The following is a 13,274-nucleotide window of genomic DNA, read 5'->3' on the forward strand; positions in this document are numbered from 1 at the left end:
CTCGGGGGTTTATCAGGATGTGACCCTCTGTAAGTCAAGGAAGATCTGTATTTTCTTCTGCTTGGTCTGTCTTCTCCAAGGTATTTCTAGGAGGAGATTTAGGGCTGTCCTCTCTTAAAGAAGCATTTCCTCTGATCTTAAAACTGTTTCGTGAGCATCACTTGTGAAAGCCACGGAGCCCTGTGTGTGTCCTCTCCACTTGGCTGGAGCCGCTCCCAGGGGAGCGAGTCCCTTATTTCCCACGAGTCCGAATGGCGCTGTCACGAGCTCCATGTGGGGCCCAGCCGGTTCCAGTCGGTGTGTGCTCAGGCTGTCCTGCAGACGGGCGGGCCCGGCCCTGAGAGTTGTCACTAGGTGTGCCTTAGCAGCCCCGGTGTTTTAAGAAAGCAGAGAGACTGTTTAATTTGTACCTAAAAAATGAGGTTTTATTTTTAATTTTCATTGCTTGGATTAGTCATAAGCTTTGTGTTTTTGTTTACCATTTCCTGTTTTTGTCTTTCTGTGCTTGGCCTGAGTGTCTTTAAAAGGTGAGGGGTGGGGCACTTGGGTGGCTCAGGGGTTTAAAGCCTCTGCCTTCGGCTTAGGTCATGATCCCAGGGTCCTGGGATCGAGCCCCACATTGGGCTCTTTGCTCAGCGGGAAGCCTGCTTCCTCTTCTTTCTCTGCCTCTCTGCCTGCTTGGGATCTCTGTCAAATAAATAAAATCTTAAAAAAAAATAAAAGGTGAGGGGTTCCTTCCTCTAAGTGTTAGTTCCTCCCTCACGGCTTGCTTTACCAGCTGGCTGTTTGCCCTGCATCTTTGTGAAAAGGGGTCAGCCTCTTGCATCTCGTGTATTAAGGCAGCATTTTCCCTTTTTTCACTCAGGAGGGCAGGACTGGGGGGCGGGGGCGGGGCGAGGACCCCGACACCTACTGGGTGTCCCTCTGGGATCCGGATCCCCTGCTCTGGGGATCCACAGGCCTGTGTGCCCTGGGCACATGCTTTGACCAAAGCTCCTGGAGGCTCCTGTGCACGCCGGCGGGAGGGGCCCATTTGGGTGGTTGGAGTTTCGGGGGGGCAGCCTCTGAGTAACCAGCGGAACTGATGGGGCCATGGAAGAGCAGCGTGAGGACATCTGGGGGGCGTCCCTCACAGCCGCTCTGGCCCTAGTCTGCCACCTCGCGTCCCGCCGTGGTTTGTGCACACGAGGTCTCAAACGCCCTGGAACTTGAGCGCTTAGAAACAGGCCTCACATTCTCCTCCTGTCTCCTCTGGCTTGTGGGCGGCAGAAAGCTGGAGGGGACACGAGGCCTCCACATCTGTGGGTGCAGCTCAGAGACTGTCATGTGCTTGCTCCCCAGCTGCAAGTGCTGCTGCAGGTGCCTGGTTTGGGTTTTTCATCGTTTCCCAACATTTTCAAGTCCCAGGCACCCCTCCCCCAACTCGAGCCTGAGTGACAGGCTCTGTCGGGTGGCAGTGCCTCCAGGGCCTGTCCCCAGTAGAGCTCTGCCCCTCAGGCCCGGCGCTCTTCCTGCAGGTCGTGCAGGAGAACGAGAACGTGGTGTTCTGCCTGGAGTGCGCTCTGCGCCACGTGGAGAAGCAGAAGTCCTGCCGAGGGCTGAAGCTGATGTACCGCTACGATGAGGTCAGTGCGTGCTGGGGGCAGCCCGTGGTGGAGGGCAGCTGTGTGGCTCTCCTGGGGTGCTAGGCCTCGTCACACAGCCCGGCTGAGGGATGGAAAGTAGTGTAGGCTTGTCTCCAGACTAACGTGGAGAATCCCAGGGACTAAAATCAGATTTCTTTACTTTTATGAACTTCATTCCATTCCGGTTTTCCTGTTCCCAGTAACAATAGTTCTGCAGCCACAAGCCCGGTGCCCACTGCCCTGCGTGGGGGCCCAGCCCAGCCTCCAAACAGCATCTCCATGCAGTGTGGGTGCTGGCCACACGGGTGGGCCGGGCTCAGGAAACAAGGGGCAGTGCCATCCCCAGCGGCTGGGGTGCAGATCCGGGGGACAGGGGAGGAATGTGGGCCACCTGTGCACATCCATGACGAGACAGACGGAACCTGGGGGGCTGGTGGTGGCGCTGGAAGCCCGGGAGCTCCAAGGCCACAGAGCCAAGTCTTTCTGGTTTTTGTTTTCTTGGAGGAGTCCCATTCTGGGGTTCAGGGGCCAGGTCCAGAGCAGCCTTCCTCTCTGACATAGGAGGGAATTAGCCCTTCCCCTGGCCCAGCTAGATGCAGTCCTGTCCTCTGCTGGCTCAGTGCCCCTTCCCCACAGTGTGCGGTCCCCGGGGCAGGGCAGGGGTGCTCTGCATCCCCCAGAGACTCGCCCTGCACCTGTTTCCTTGCACGGGAATGAGGATGTGCCGGCCAGCCCTGAGCCACGGCCAGGTGGGTGGCGCAGGGACACTGGGGGTGCTCCGGGGGCTCGGCTGCCTTCCATGGCTCTAGGAGGCACCGCAGACCGTGCTGGCATCTTCCATCCCACTTCCAGGTGAGAACCGGGGCGCCTCCCAGCAGGGCCGGACAGCAGGCCATGGCACACGAGCCCTAGGGCCAGCTCTCGAAGCTGGGACCCAGCTTTGTCCTCACCAGGGGCCCTCTGCAGAAACACGGAGCTTTTTTCTTTAGGCAACCAACTCCGCAAGTCCGTTTCCACCTTCCAGATGCATCCCAGGTCCAGTTGGCTCTTGTCGCTTCTGTACTTCTGTCCTTGTTCAAGGATCCATGCTTTTGTGTCCCCTGTGGTCCTTCTCCGGGTTCTGTGACAGCTGCCCGTCTTTACGGCCGGACACCATCTGAAGCCCCAGTTCTGGGTCGGTTGTGTCCACAGCGTGTCAGGCCCGCCACAGAGAGCAGCATCTCCCAGGGAGAGCTTGCCACCCCATCCTGGGCTTGTCCCCCCATAGGTGGCAGGTCTGTGCCTGGTGTCTCACCTGGCAGCCTTGGCTGTCCTTCCGCCCTGCCGCCCCTCAGAGGGCACAGCTCCCATTGTGACAGACCCAGAGTCCCTTTCATATGGCAGTGGTGCTGTGTCACCTGTCCCGAGCAGCACATGCCCTTCTGCCAGGCCCTCACACTGTGTCCAGAGAGGGGTCCTCCTCCCACAGACCCCTCCTCTGGAGGGCTCCACCTGCCCGGGACCCTCTGTCATGCCACCGGCCCGATATCCTGGTGGCTGCCCTGGCGGTCGGGCCTTCTGGCAGCTCAGGTCTGAGCCCCAGGCAGGACTCCTCAGGGCTCAGGCTGTGGGTCAGAGGGGAGAACCTTTGGGTAAGGGAGACTGAAAAGCTGAGCACAGATGTGGGTCTTGTGGGTCCCTGGCTGTCCCTGCTGCGCTTCGGCGGTGACTGCTGGGCTCTGTGCCCGGGCTAGCAGCGGGCTGGCGTGCAGAGCGCGGCCGCTGGCACTAGGGGGCATCCCCGCCACCGGCCTATGTGTAGCTAGGGGTTGTGTGTGACCAGAATACTGGACTGAGAGTCACGGGTCGGGTCCCTCTGAAGCTTCATCGTTGGTTTCGATGCGGGAGAACGGTTATTTGAAGCCGCCTCCTTTGTCAGTGGTCTCAGTAAATGAAAATCTGAATTTTCCTTCTTAGGATTTCCTGTTCCTTCGCAGGTTGAACTGAATGTGTATGTGTGCGTGTTTGGGGGGGGGTTACCTGGGGAGTTGCTCACTCTGGGTTGTGTTTCAGAAGTGGCTTGTGAGGCCAACTGCAGGTCCCAAGGCTGTGTCCAGGCCGCCAGAGGGGAGCCGCCGGGCTTTCCTGGCAGCGGTCTGCGGGTGCACAGGCCGATGCAGAGAGGGCGCTGCCCGGCCCCATGCTGCCCAGGCAGCTTCGGCCGCTTGGAACCAGGTTTTAAAGAAGTTCCTCTATTTACCCTCGATTAGGTTTGCTGTAAATGGTTTAAAGAATGGCCGGAGATGGCCCTTTGATTAAGTGGGCGGCCTTGCTCCTTTCAGGGTGCTTTTCCCTTTCTTTCCAGACAGTTTTCACTTCACCTGTAACACCTTCCACCCCTGTGATGAGAGCTTGCCTCCTGGTGCGGAGGGCCAGCCTGGGACTCGCTGACCCCCAGGCCTTTGCATAAAGGAAGGGCCTCTCTCGTCCGGGTGTCCATACGGTTCCCTCCTTCCCTGGTCCAGAGCAGGTCCTTTTGACACGAAGGTCAGGCCGCATGCCGTTTTCATATATTTTGGCCCACAGTCTCTTGTAAAACTGGATGGGTCAGTCGTGTGGCTGTCACCCACACGTTCCTGATGTCAGCGGCTGAGTGAACAGGCTCCCCCTCGCCGAGGAGGGAGTACTGGCACATTTACAAGCAGACAGGTGCATGTGTGTGCACGCCCTGGTGAAGGGAGGCTCGCGTGTCATGGGTGGAGCCAACAGTTTTAGGCACTTGTCACCGTGTGGCAGCAAGTAGACAGACCCCCAGCCCCGGGGCTTCCTCCCAGATGCCCAGTGCAGGCAGTGCCGGGCTCAGACAGCGCCCTACTGTCGGGGCGGCTCTCGCAAGGCAGCTGTCCCCCTCCTGGCTGTGGCCAGGGAAGCCTTCTACTCCAGCTGCCAGGGAGGGGCCTCACTCTGCTGGAGCCTTGTTCTCACTGGGTCTCAGGCCATGGCTGCCCGGAAGGGCTCTGCCGGCCCACGTGATGGCGCCTCTGTGCTAAGCGTCCCTGGGTGGCTCTGGGCCAGTGCTCTTCTGGTTTCTTAATTCTCTCTCCCTTTCGACCCAAAACAGGAACAGATCATCAGTCTGGTCAATCAGATCTGTGGCAAAGTGTCTGGTAAGAACGGCAGCATTGAGAACTGTCTCAGCAAACCTACACCAAAAAGAGGGCCCCGCAAGAGAGCGACCGTGGACGTGCCGCCATCCCGGCTGTCATCCTCCAGTTCATCCAAAAGTGCTTCGAGCTCGTCGTGAAGATGCCAACACCCGTGTCGACTGATATATATTTTTTTGTAATTATTATATTCTAGTTTGGAGTACTTGCTGTAGGATACAAGCTGTCTTTGCACTAGCTCTAAAGAAGATTTTCTTCTGGTTTTAGAGAACTAATTTTGTTTTAGCATTAAACTGTTGAACTTTTTTTTGTACTTAGAATACCTAGATACTGCAGTTAGATTTTTGAAACTGCCGTATATTCACTGTTTTAAAAACCCTTGAGGGGCTGTATTAATTTGTATCGCCCCTGTGGCTGAAAAAGCCTTTTCGTTTTTTGTTTTTTTGTTTTGTTTTGTTTTGTTGTTTTCTTCGGTAACTTGGGGAAAAAAGGCTTTTTAACCCATTTTGAAGAGGGTGAAGTTTGGAGAACAAATTTTAAAACTATCAGTCATGTGAGCAGATTTTTCTAGAGAGGAAAAGGGATAGGAGACACACACGCACACACACAAACACAAACACAAAACTTGAAAAGAAATGGCTTTACTTTGGCTGTCTTTTTCTTCTGTCATGTGCAAAACGAGTTTGTAATTTTTAAAACCGGAGAACCCCCATTTTGTGTCTTGGGGCGGTCACGGCAGCTGAAGGCGGACGTAGTTCCCTAACCCGAGGCAAAACACGGGAGAGGCGCGCCGAGGTTCTCTTTACCAGCACATCACTATGCACCTGTTTGTGGAAGAGGAGGGGGACGACGACCGCCTGCCTTGGAGGGTCACGGGAGGGACACCTGTGCCTGATTTCATTAGGAAATCCATTCTGTTATTTTTTGGTGCTGTTGGCTACTTTATCAAAAACCCTTCAATAGCATCCTTAAGAAAAAAAAAAAAAAAAGAAAAAAAAAGTGAGCGAAGCCGTGAAGTGCTTCTTTGTCCTAGATGTGCAATCTCTCTCACATTCCGTCTCCATCTCACCGCCTGGTCCCACCTTCCCACGTCAGCATTAATCTTTCCTTCGGTTCGGTTCGTTGACGGTCACACTTAGAGCCACTAGGAGGTCTGCAGTTCTGTTTGAATGTGAAAATGCATTTGCGCTCACCTTGTCTATTTTTTCTCTCCATGTTGTAACAAAAAGAAAAAAAGAAAAAAAAAAAAGAACCCCAACCCTTTTGTACATACGCCTGTAAATTGTTTTAAATACTTGAGCCTTTTTCTCGGTGGGGGGTGGGGAGGGCGCGAAGACAAGATGAAGAAAAGCCTTACGTTTCCGTTTCTTCATCGGGTGGATTGGATGCTTACAGGGTTTTTCTTGTAACATTTATAAGTGCTGCTTACATCACTGAACAACAACAACAAAATAATAATGGAGTAGCTGTTGCCCTTCTCCGGTTGTGTGTACAGTATGTGTGGAATAAAAAAGGGAACTGTTTTCACAAGCTGTTCTTTGTTTCGTGATTGGATCCAGCGAGCCCGCAGCTGCCCCCGCTGCACTGAGCTTGGCCGGTGGGACTGTCCGGAGCGTCCTGTGATACTTTGTCGGTTGTTGTTGCGGAAGACTGAACTGTTTTTGGAATATTTAACAATTACATAAACAGAGTCAAGTGTTTTCCAATGTGGTTGTCCGGTTTTTATGGCCTTGCTGTGTACTTTCCCTCTTTTTGACAGTAAACTTCTGCCTATGGCTTACAGTTTGACATTTAATTTATTAGCGCTGCTCTGCACCCCTCCCGCGGGAGGGAGGACTTCATGTTGTTTATTGCCAGTTTTTTGTTTACTTTTCAGGTTTGTACTACAAGGTTTAATAATAAAAATGAAGTTTTTTGGATATTTGTCTGTCTTGTGGAAGATGGGGGACTGAAACGAGCTCTTTCTTTCCAGTAACCGGGCCGACGGCTGACACCCCGCCAACCCCCAGCCAGGGAGTGGAGGCGGCGACACCTCGTTCCCCGCTCCCTCGTGGGCTGCTGGGGGCTGCGGGACATGGCGTGACAGCCGGCCGGGCCGTGCTCTCACGAGGTGCTGGGCTAGAAGCTTCATGCCAGGAACAAGACCAGAGGAGTCCCTGGGGTTATGGCTCCTCCTCCTCCAGGCCCAGGTGTGTGGGCTCCTACTAAAGGAGGGGCAGCTGGTGCCCGTGACCTTGTATCCACACATGAAAACCCAAGCTGACTGCGGCCGGAGTCTGGAGGAAGCGGAGTATACCTCCAAGAGGGCTTCCTGCCCCGCGCTGAGCCGAGGCGGGGACGTGCGCTCCCAGCCCAGTCCTGTCTGACACGGGCTCCTCCGTGGCCCACGGGGCCCCCAGCTGCCCTCCCTGCACTGAAGGCCCGAAGGACGGATCTAGCGGGAAGCCCTTCTGCACAAACTTTATTGTCAGCTGTTCTTACAGTCCGTTCCTCTCACATCATCGGCAACCGTGTAACAAGCCAAAAGCCTCCATTAAACCACCTGCCTTCACAGTGAGGATCCGCACACGGCCGCGTCTCCCTGGTCACACTGTGGGAGCGCGCTGACCTAGGAGTCGCTGTCGTCCGTGTGTAAAGTGACGAGAGCAGTGTCCACCTCCACTACCTCCTCATCAGACTGGACAATGGGGGACTCACCACCGTCGCCGGGGGCCGGGGCGGCCAGCTCGGTGCGGAGAGACGGCGAGGGAGGCTGCGTGGCTTGTGAGTCGGCAGGAGTTGGAGCCGGAAGACTGGTCTCGTGCTGCCCGATCCCCGGTGCGGGCCCTGCGGAGTGGAGGAAATCTGCCATGACGTACGGCAACTGACAGCACAGCGGGGACAGTTCCGGGGACCCCGGGGCCGCAGAGCCAGCCTGCCGAGGGGGCTGGGAGCTGGTGGCACCAGGGGCCCTGAGCCGGGCCTTTCTACCAAGTCCAGGAAAACATGGTGCTAACCGCACAGGATGCATGTCTTGGAGGAGCATCCCGTGTCCCCTCCATGAGCCCGATCCCTCCACATCCTTGGGAGTAATTCAGTAGGAACAAGGCTAATACGAGAAAAACTCCCTCATCTTTCAGCAGTTCTCCCGATTCGTGGAAACTAACAAGAAGGTCTTAATTAAAGGAGTCCAAGTCACGAACAGATGGTCGAGTCCCCGGGAAAGGGGCCAGCCCTCCTGCCGTTCCCAGCGTCCCGTTGGGGACAGGCCTCGGTGCCCCGGGGACAACAGGAAGGGGGAGGGCGCTGCCTTGTGCAGAAGTCCGAGGCGGCAGCAGCGGATGGGGAGGAAGGGGGCCCTGTGGTACGGCGGCCCGAGCCGGAGGCCACAGTCCGCTGCTGGAAGGACAGGCCTTGGCTTACCAGCGCCCAAGTGCAAACAGACCCCGCCCCGTCCGGACGGACTGTCTCCCTGAGCCCGGGGACAGGGCCGGGGCCTCGGAAAATCAGCTGCTGACCTTCCGTGACTCGCAGTTTGGGGACAGCAGTGCGTGGGGCACACGTGCCCACAGGGAGCCCCCATCTCCTGTCCAGGCCAGACAGCCCGACTCCAGCGGCCCTCTGAGCCCTGGTGCAGTGGAACGGCCCCTGAGGGGGCCCCAAACACAGGGAGAAGTGGGAGACCGGGCAGCCGGCAGGCCCCACAGGGAGCGCTCAGGGACTGGCACGGTCTGATCACTGTCCTCCGAGGGTTTCCCTCCGGAGGGAGAGGGTGTGTGAGTGTGACCATCTGTGCACGGTGGTCTCGCCCACCTGAGACCGGAGACAGCACCGCGTTGTCTTCGCCCCCGGAGTTCAAGAAGACGTCCAAGGCCTCCTGGTCAGATATGTCCATCAGATCCATCTGCTCCAACACGTCGATGTTCACTTCCATGGACGACATGCTGCCCATGGGCTCTGGGAAGAGAAGGGCGCGAGAGGAAGTGACGCTTCCAGTGGTGCATAACCCACTAAAAGGTGAGCTTCAAATGCAAAGGCTAGCGTTCGCAAGGTGTGAGGTATCTGCCACTCGAACCTTCTACATCACAGCAAGGACCACTCCCAGTCAGGCACTGTGACTGCCTCCCGGACCAGCCTTGGTGACTTTGGATCCCTCCGGCAGCCGCCCCAGTTTCAAAGAGCCCTCCTCCCTGCAGACGACCCTGAACTTGATAATCCCTGCTGAAGCTGTCCTTGCCCTGGTGACCTCTCTTGAGTCTTTGCTCTGAACCGCAGACAAGGTTTGGGCAGCTGCGGGCTGGTGAGCGGGGCCCACGAGCTCCCCGCAGTGAAAGCACAGAGAGAGGGAAGTCCAGTCGGCCCTGGGCCCCTGGGGGACGGCTGCCCCTGCTCCGGAGCCCCGGGCCCACTACCTCTGTGGCCCAGAAAACTGCAAGCCCTGTGGTGTCCCCATGCCGGGCGTGACAGCGTCCGGCAGACACAAGTTACTTCTGGATGTGGACGCAGCCTCCGCCCCACTCTCCGGGGCACCAAGGAGCCAGCGCTCGCGAGCAGGGCTGGCAGACGTGCGCGGGGAACACCCCCTCCTGTTTCATTTGTAATGAACAGGGACTTTAATGAACTTCAATCAAAAAACAAGGGCTTATTAGACAAACATTTGAGAAAAGCCAAGTAACTTGCAGATAGGAACATCTGTCACCGGAATGGAGAACTCTGGGCAGGAGCTAAATGGAAGGGGAGTGACGGCCCGACAGTCCGCAAGCGCGCGCTAGACCGAACGGGCTCCGGAGCCGGGGAAACGCACAGGCCCGGCGCGTCATGGCTCCAAAGCCCAGGGACGGTGGGGAGCAGTGTGGCCCACGGGGTGAGGAGTTCACCTGCTGGAAGATCTGACCTCCCAGACCAAGGGGGCAGGATCTCCCCCGTGGGAGACAGATAAAAGGAACAGCCCCTGTCGGCGGCAGGGCAGCTGGGGGACGTCAGAAGGAAGGGGAGATGGGGCAAGAGTGGCCATAACCAGGCTGACCGCTTCTCAACAACAGAAGCCGGGAAACTGCGGAATAAGAAGTTAGGAAAGGTGAGACGAACGTCCTCTCTAAAATTCTAGAACAGTGAATGGCGTTTAAGAGCAAGGATCACATACGAGCTCCATCAGACAACGCTTGCCCGCGAACTGGCACGCGGGGCCGAGGGGCTGCGGAAGGCCGGCCCGGGCCACGAGGAAGCCTGTTTCGGGAAGCGTCTCGGCGTGCGAGGCCGCAGACAACCAGGAAGCTGGTCACAGGTGACAGGAGCCACGCGGGGTGTGTGGGGAGCCTGTGGGGTGGGAGGCCCTGCTCCGGGGGGAGGGGACCAGAGCATCTTGAAGCACAGCGTCGTCAATGGTCAGTGTGAGATTCCAAGAAAGAGCACATCGTTTCTGACCCTAAGTGTGTCGGAGCTTACTCGAGCTTAAATGACCCTCTCCCATTCCCTGCAAAGTGGCAATATCCAAAGCCACGTGGACTGTGGACAAGACCACGCAGTCCCCGTGCTGTACCACAGCCCGGCTGGTCAGGGGCACTGTGCCCACTGGTCAGATGGGGGCCCTAGGGGTCTTCTTCGGCGGCCGCTAGGCTGTCAGAAGGTGGAGACCAGGCAGGTTCTCCTTTACGGTATGGAGGCCTGTCCGCTTGCCTTTCTGGCTACTGGCCTTGCTTTGGCACAGTTCTGAAAGGTCCAGAAGCTCCCTTTCCTGTCTGTCCCACCCTCCTGAAGAGGGCGGGAGTAGGACTTAGAGAAAAACCGGATTAACAAGCACTGAAACAGCACAAGAAAGATGGTAACGAATCCACCTCTGCCAGTTATCCCAGTAAAGGCAAATGAATCAGATTTGCTGGTTGTAACAGGTTATAAGACTGAACTAAAGTCATAAAAATCTACCTATGTTTCATTCATAGGAGACACTCCTGAAACACAAGGACATTAAAAAAACACGAAAAGCTTAGGAAAAATGGAAAGTAATTAAATGATTAACTTGAAGAAAGCTGACACAGTAATTTTAGTAAATAAAACAGACTTTAAGGGAAAGCAAAAATACTGGGGTAAAGTGTAGTACTTAATAAAGGTTCAGTTTGCAAGGACAAGTCCAAACTGTGTGTGACAATACAATTCTGGTTACATTTGAAGAATGGCAGACAAGGAAGATCTAAGAAATCATAATCCTGAGGGGGAGGAGGGCTCAGTATACCTCTTTGGTAATTACATAACCAAATGGTATAAAATTTAGTGATGGGCAATATTTCAACAGCCCTACTTACAAACTTGTTAGAATCTTGCTCTCAAGTACACAGGAAACACGAAGACAAACTCTAAGTCTTGAATTAAAAAAAATCCCAGGGCGCCTGGGGGGCTCAGTGGGTTAAAGCTTCTGCCTTCGGCTCAGGTCATGATCTCAGGGTCCTGGGATCGAGCCCCACGTTGGGCTCTGTCAGCAGGGAGCCTGCTTTCTCCTCTCTCTCTCTCTGCCTGCCTCTCTGCCTACTTGTGACCTCTCTGTCAAATAAATAAATTCTTAAAAAAAAAAAAAATCCCATTCTCTGACAACCATAGTGAAGTTTAGTAGAAATCAGTAACAAACGGTAACTAGAAACACATTCACGCATTATTTAAAGCCACTTCTGAACAGCTCGCAAGTCAAACTGTAATGGAATATCTGAAAAACCCAGGAAGAAACCGTTACTTGCCAAAACTTGTAGAATTCTGTTAAAAGTGGTGGACTTTAACCTCCTGAAATGTTCATAGCTTCAACTGCCTTATTCAGACAAGAATCTTGAAAACTCAGCCCAAATGGTCAACTTAAAATAGACCAAAACCCAAAGAACCACCACCTGAAAATCCCAGCGCTGGGGAAGAGAACTTCATGAAATATTCCATAGAAAACAACAAAACGAAAAGTTGGGTCTTTGAGAAAACACTTGGAAACGTGTTCCGGGTAAGACTCCAAACGAAGGGGTCCAGGGTACAAGTGAGCAGTGTGAGAGCGGCCGGAGCAAAGCTCGTCCCAGATGCTAAAGACGGACGTGCTCCGCGGACCTCGCGGTGCAAACGTGCTTGAGACGAGCTGGATGGGTGCCATGGAAAATGCGCTAAAATTAGTAAGAAACCGGAAACCTCTATCAAAGGGGAAGAACGGGGAGCTCTTCCTGCAGAGAGAGGCCTGGCGCAACCCACACGCCCCCCAGGCTGGGGACAGAGGAGTGAGGACAGCCGCGGGGCGCGGTGCTGCTCCCTCCGTGTAGGAACTGAACTCGGGCGGCCCACGTCTGTCCGGGCCTTTTCCCGGGCCTTGGGACTCGGACGCTCACGTTTCTACCGCGGCACCAAGAGCCAGAAGCGCCCAGATGAGCCCCGGCGACCGCACAGCGGCAAGAGCGCACCAAGGCGCGCAGGGGTGCAGAGGGCTCGGTGGAGGACGGCGCTCCCCAGCTGAGGCCCCAACCCTGTGGCGGGCCGTGGGATCTGCCGGCCGGCTGCAGGCGTCTGTCTGTCTGCTAGCTGCAGGCATCCGTCTGTCCGCTAGCTGCCCTCCGTCTGCGCCCCCGCCCACCCCATGAGAGCCGGAGAGCCGGTGCTCCTGCAGGACGCGGCTGGCAGCGCTGCGGTCTTGGGCGAGCCCCGCGGGAGTACGGGTGGGGACTGGGCGAGGACATGACGCCCAGCGGCGGCGGTGGCCCTGGCCCAGGCACCAGAACGGGCCCTTCCCGCGCCACCCTCGGAAAGACCAGCCGGCACAGACCGCAGGGCCAAGCGCGACAGGGACGGCACGGAGCGCTGCGACCGGCACGCGGTGGGATGTGCCTGCAGCTCCCGCCGCCGGCCCAGCTCCGCTAGTGCGTTGCAGGCGAGGAGCTCCTGCGCCAGACACAACAGGACAAACCGTCGCGGTAAAATGGACAAAGCGCTAAATTGCTAAATGAGCCTTTATTTAAAGGCCACTCTAGGATCGCTAAGCCTCGGGTCAGGGGAAGGTGACTGCCTCAGGTCATCACCAGCAAAAGCCAATTCCAGGGGCATAAGACCATGGACCATCAAGGAAATGCAAATTAAAACCCAAATTAGAGGTCATTTCATACACACTGGCAAAAATTTCAATCTCGCTCTAGCCGGTGCGGACAAAGATGAGTGGCAGGTGTGCACACAGCCAGGTCCGCTGGGAACGGACGTACGGGTTTGGGCAGGGCACTGACCGAATCCGGGAAAAACAAGTGTAAGCACATCAAATGACCCTGTAACCACGATCCTCCTCGTACGGCCTAAGGAAGCGGTTCTCAAAGTGGGGGCCCCGGGGTCAGCAGGCTCTCGCATCCCCTCACCCCAGAGCTGGTCAGAAACACGAATTCTCAGGCCCCGTCCCCGACCTACCAGATCAGGTGACCGGGAGGCCGGGACTCTCGTCCCGTGGGCCAGGACGCACGAGAATGTCCTTAACAGTGGGGTTTTTAAAACCTTCGAGAGCACCTGAAACAAGGAAAACCCACCACACCAC

The 13,274-nt window shown here is 56.1% G+C and overlaps 2 protein-coding genes across 10 annotated transcripts in view; one reads left to right on the plus strand and one right to left on the minus strand.

Annotated features, from left to right (window-relative positions):
- Window positions 1-6,295, plus strand: part of JARID2 (jumonji and AT-rich interaction domain containing 2) — a 255,628-nt gene extending 249,333 nt beyond the window's left edge. For all 8 annotated transcript variants that reach the window (XM_032341156.1, XM_032341153.1, XM_032341154.1 and 5 more), the window contains 2 exons: window positions 1,518-1,625; window positions 4,726-6,295. In XM_032341156.1, coding sequence (XP_032197047.1) covers window positions 1,518-1,625; window positions 4,726-4,908 — 291 coding nt within the window. In that variant the 3' untranslated portion in view covers window positions 4,909-6,295. The remainder of the gene's footprint in view (window positions 1-1,517; window positions 1,626-4,725) is intronic.
- A 916-nt stretch (window positions 6,296-7,211) lies between these two features.
- DTNBP1 (dystrobrevin binding protein 1) overlaps window positions 7,212-13,274 on the minus strand; it is a 128,652-nt gene continuing 122,589 nt past the window's right edge. For both annotated transcript variants that reach the window (XM_032341162.1, XM_032341163.1), the window contains exons 9-10: window positions 8,561-8,704; window positions 7,212-7,594 (exon numbers count right to left, since the gene is read on the minus strand). In XM_032341162.1, coding sequence (XP_032197053.1) covers window positions 7,377-7,594; window positions 8,561-8,704 — 362 coding nt within the window. In that variant the 3' untranslated portion in view covers window positions 7,212-7,376. The remainder of the gene's footprint in view (window positions 7,595-8,560; window positions 8,705-13,274) is intronic.

This window comes from Mustela erminea, chromosome 4 (genome assembly GCF_009829155.1).
Source record: "Mustela erminea isolate mMusErm1 chromosome 4, mMusErm1.Pri, whole genome shotgun sequence".
NCBI classification, from domain to species: Eukaryota; Metazoa; Chordata; class Mammalia; order Carnivora; family Mustelidae; genus Mustela; species Mustela erminea.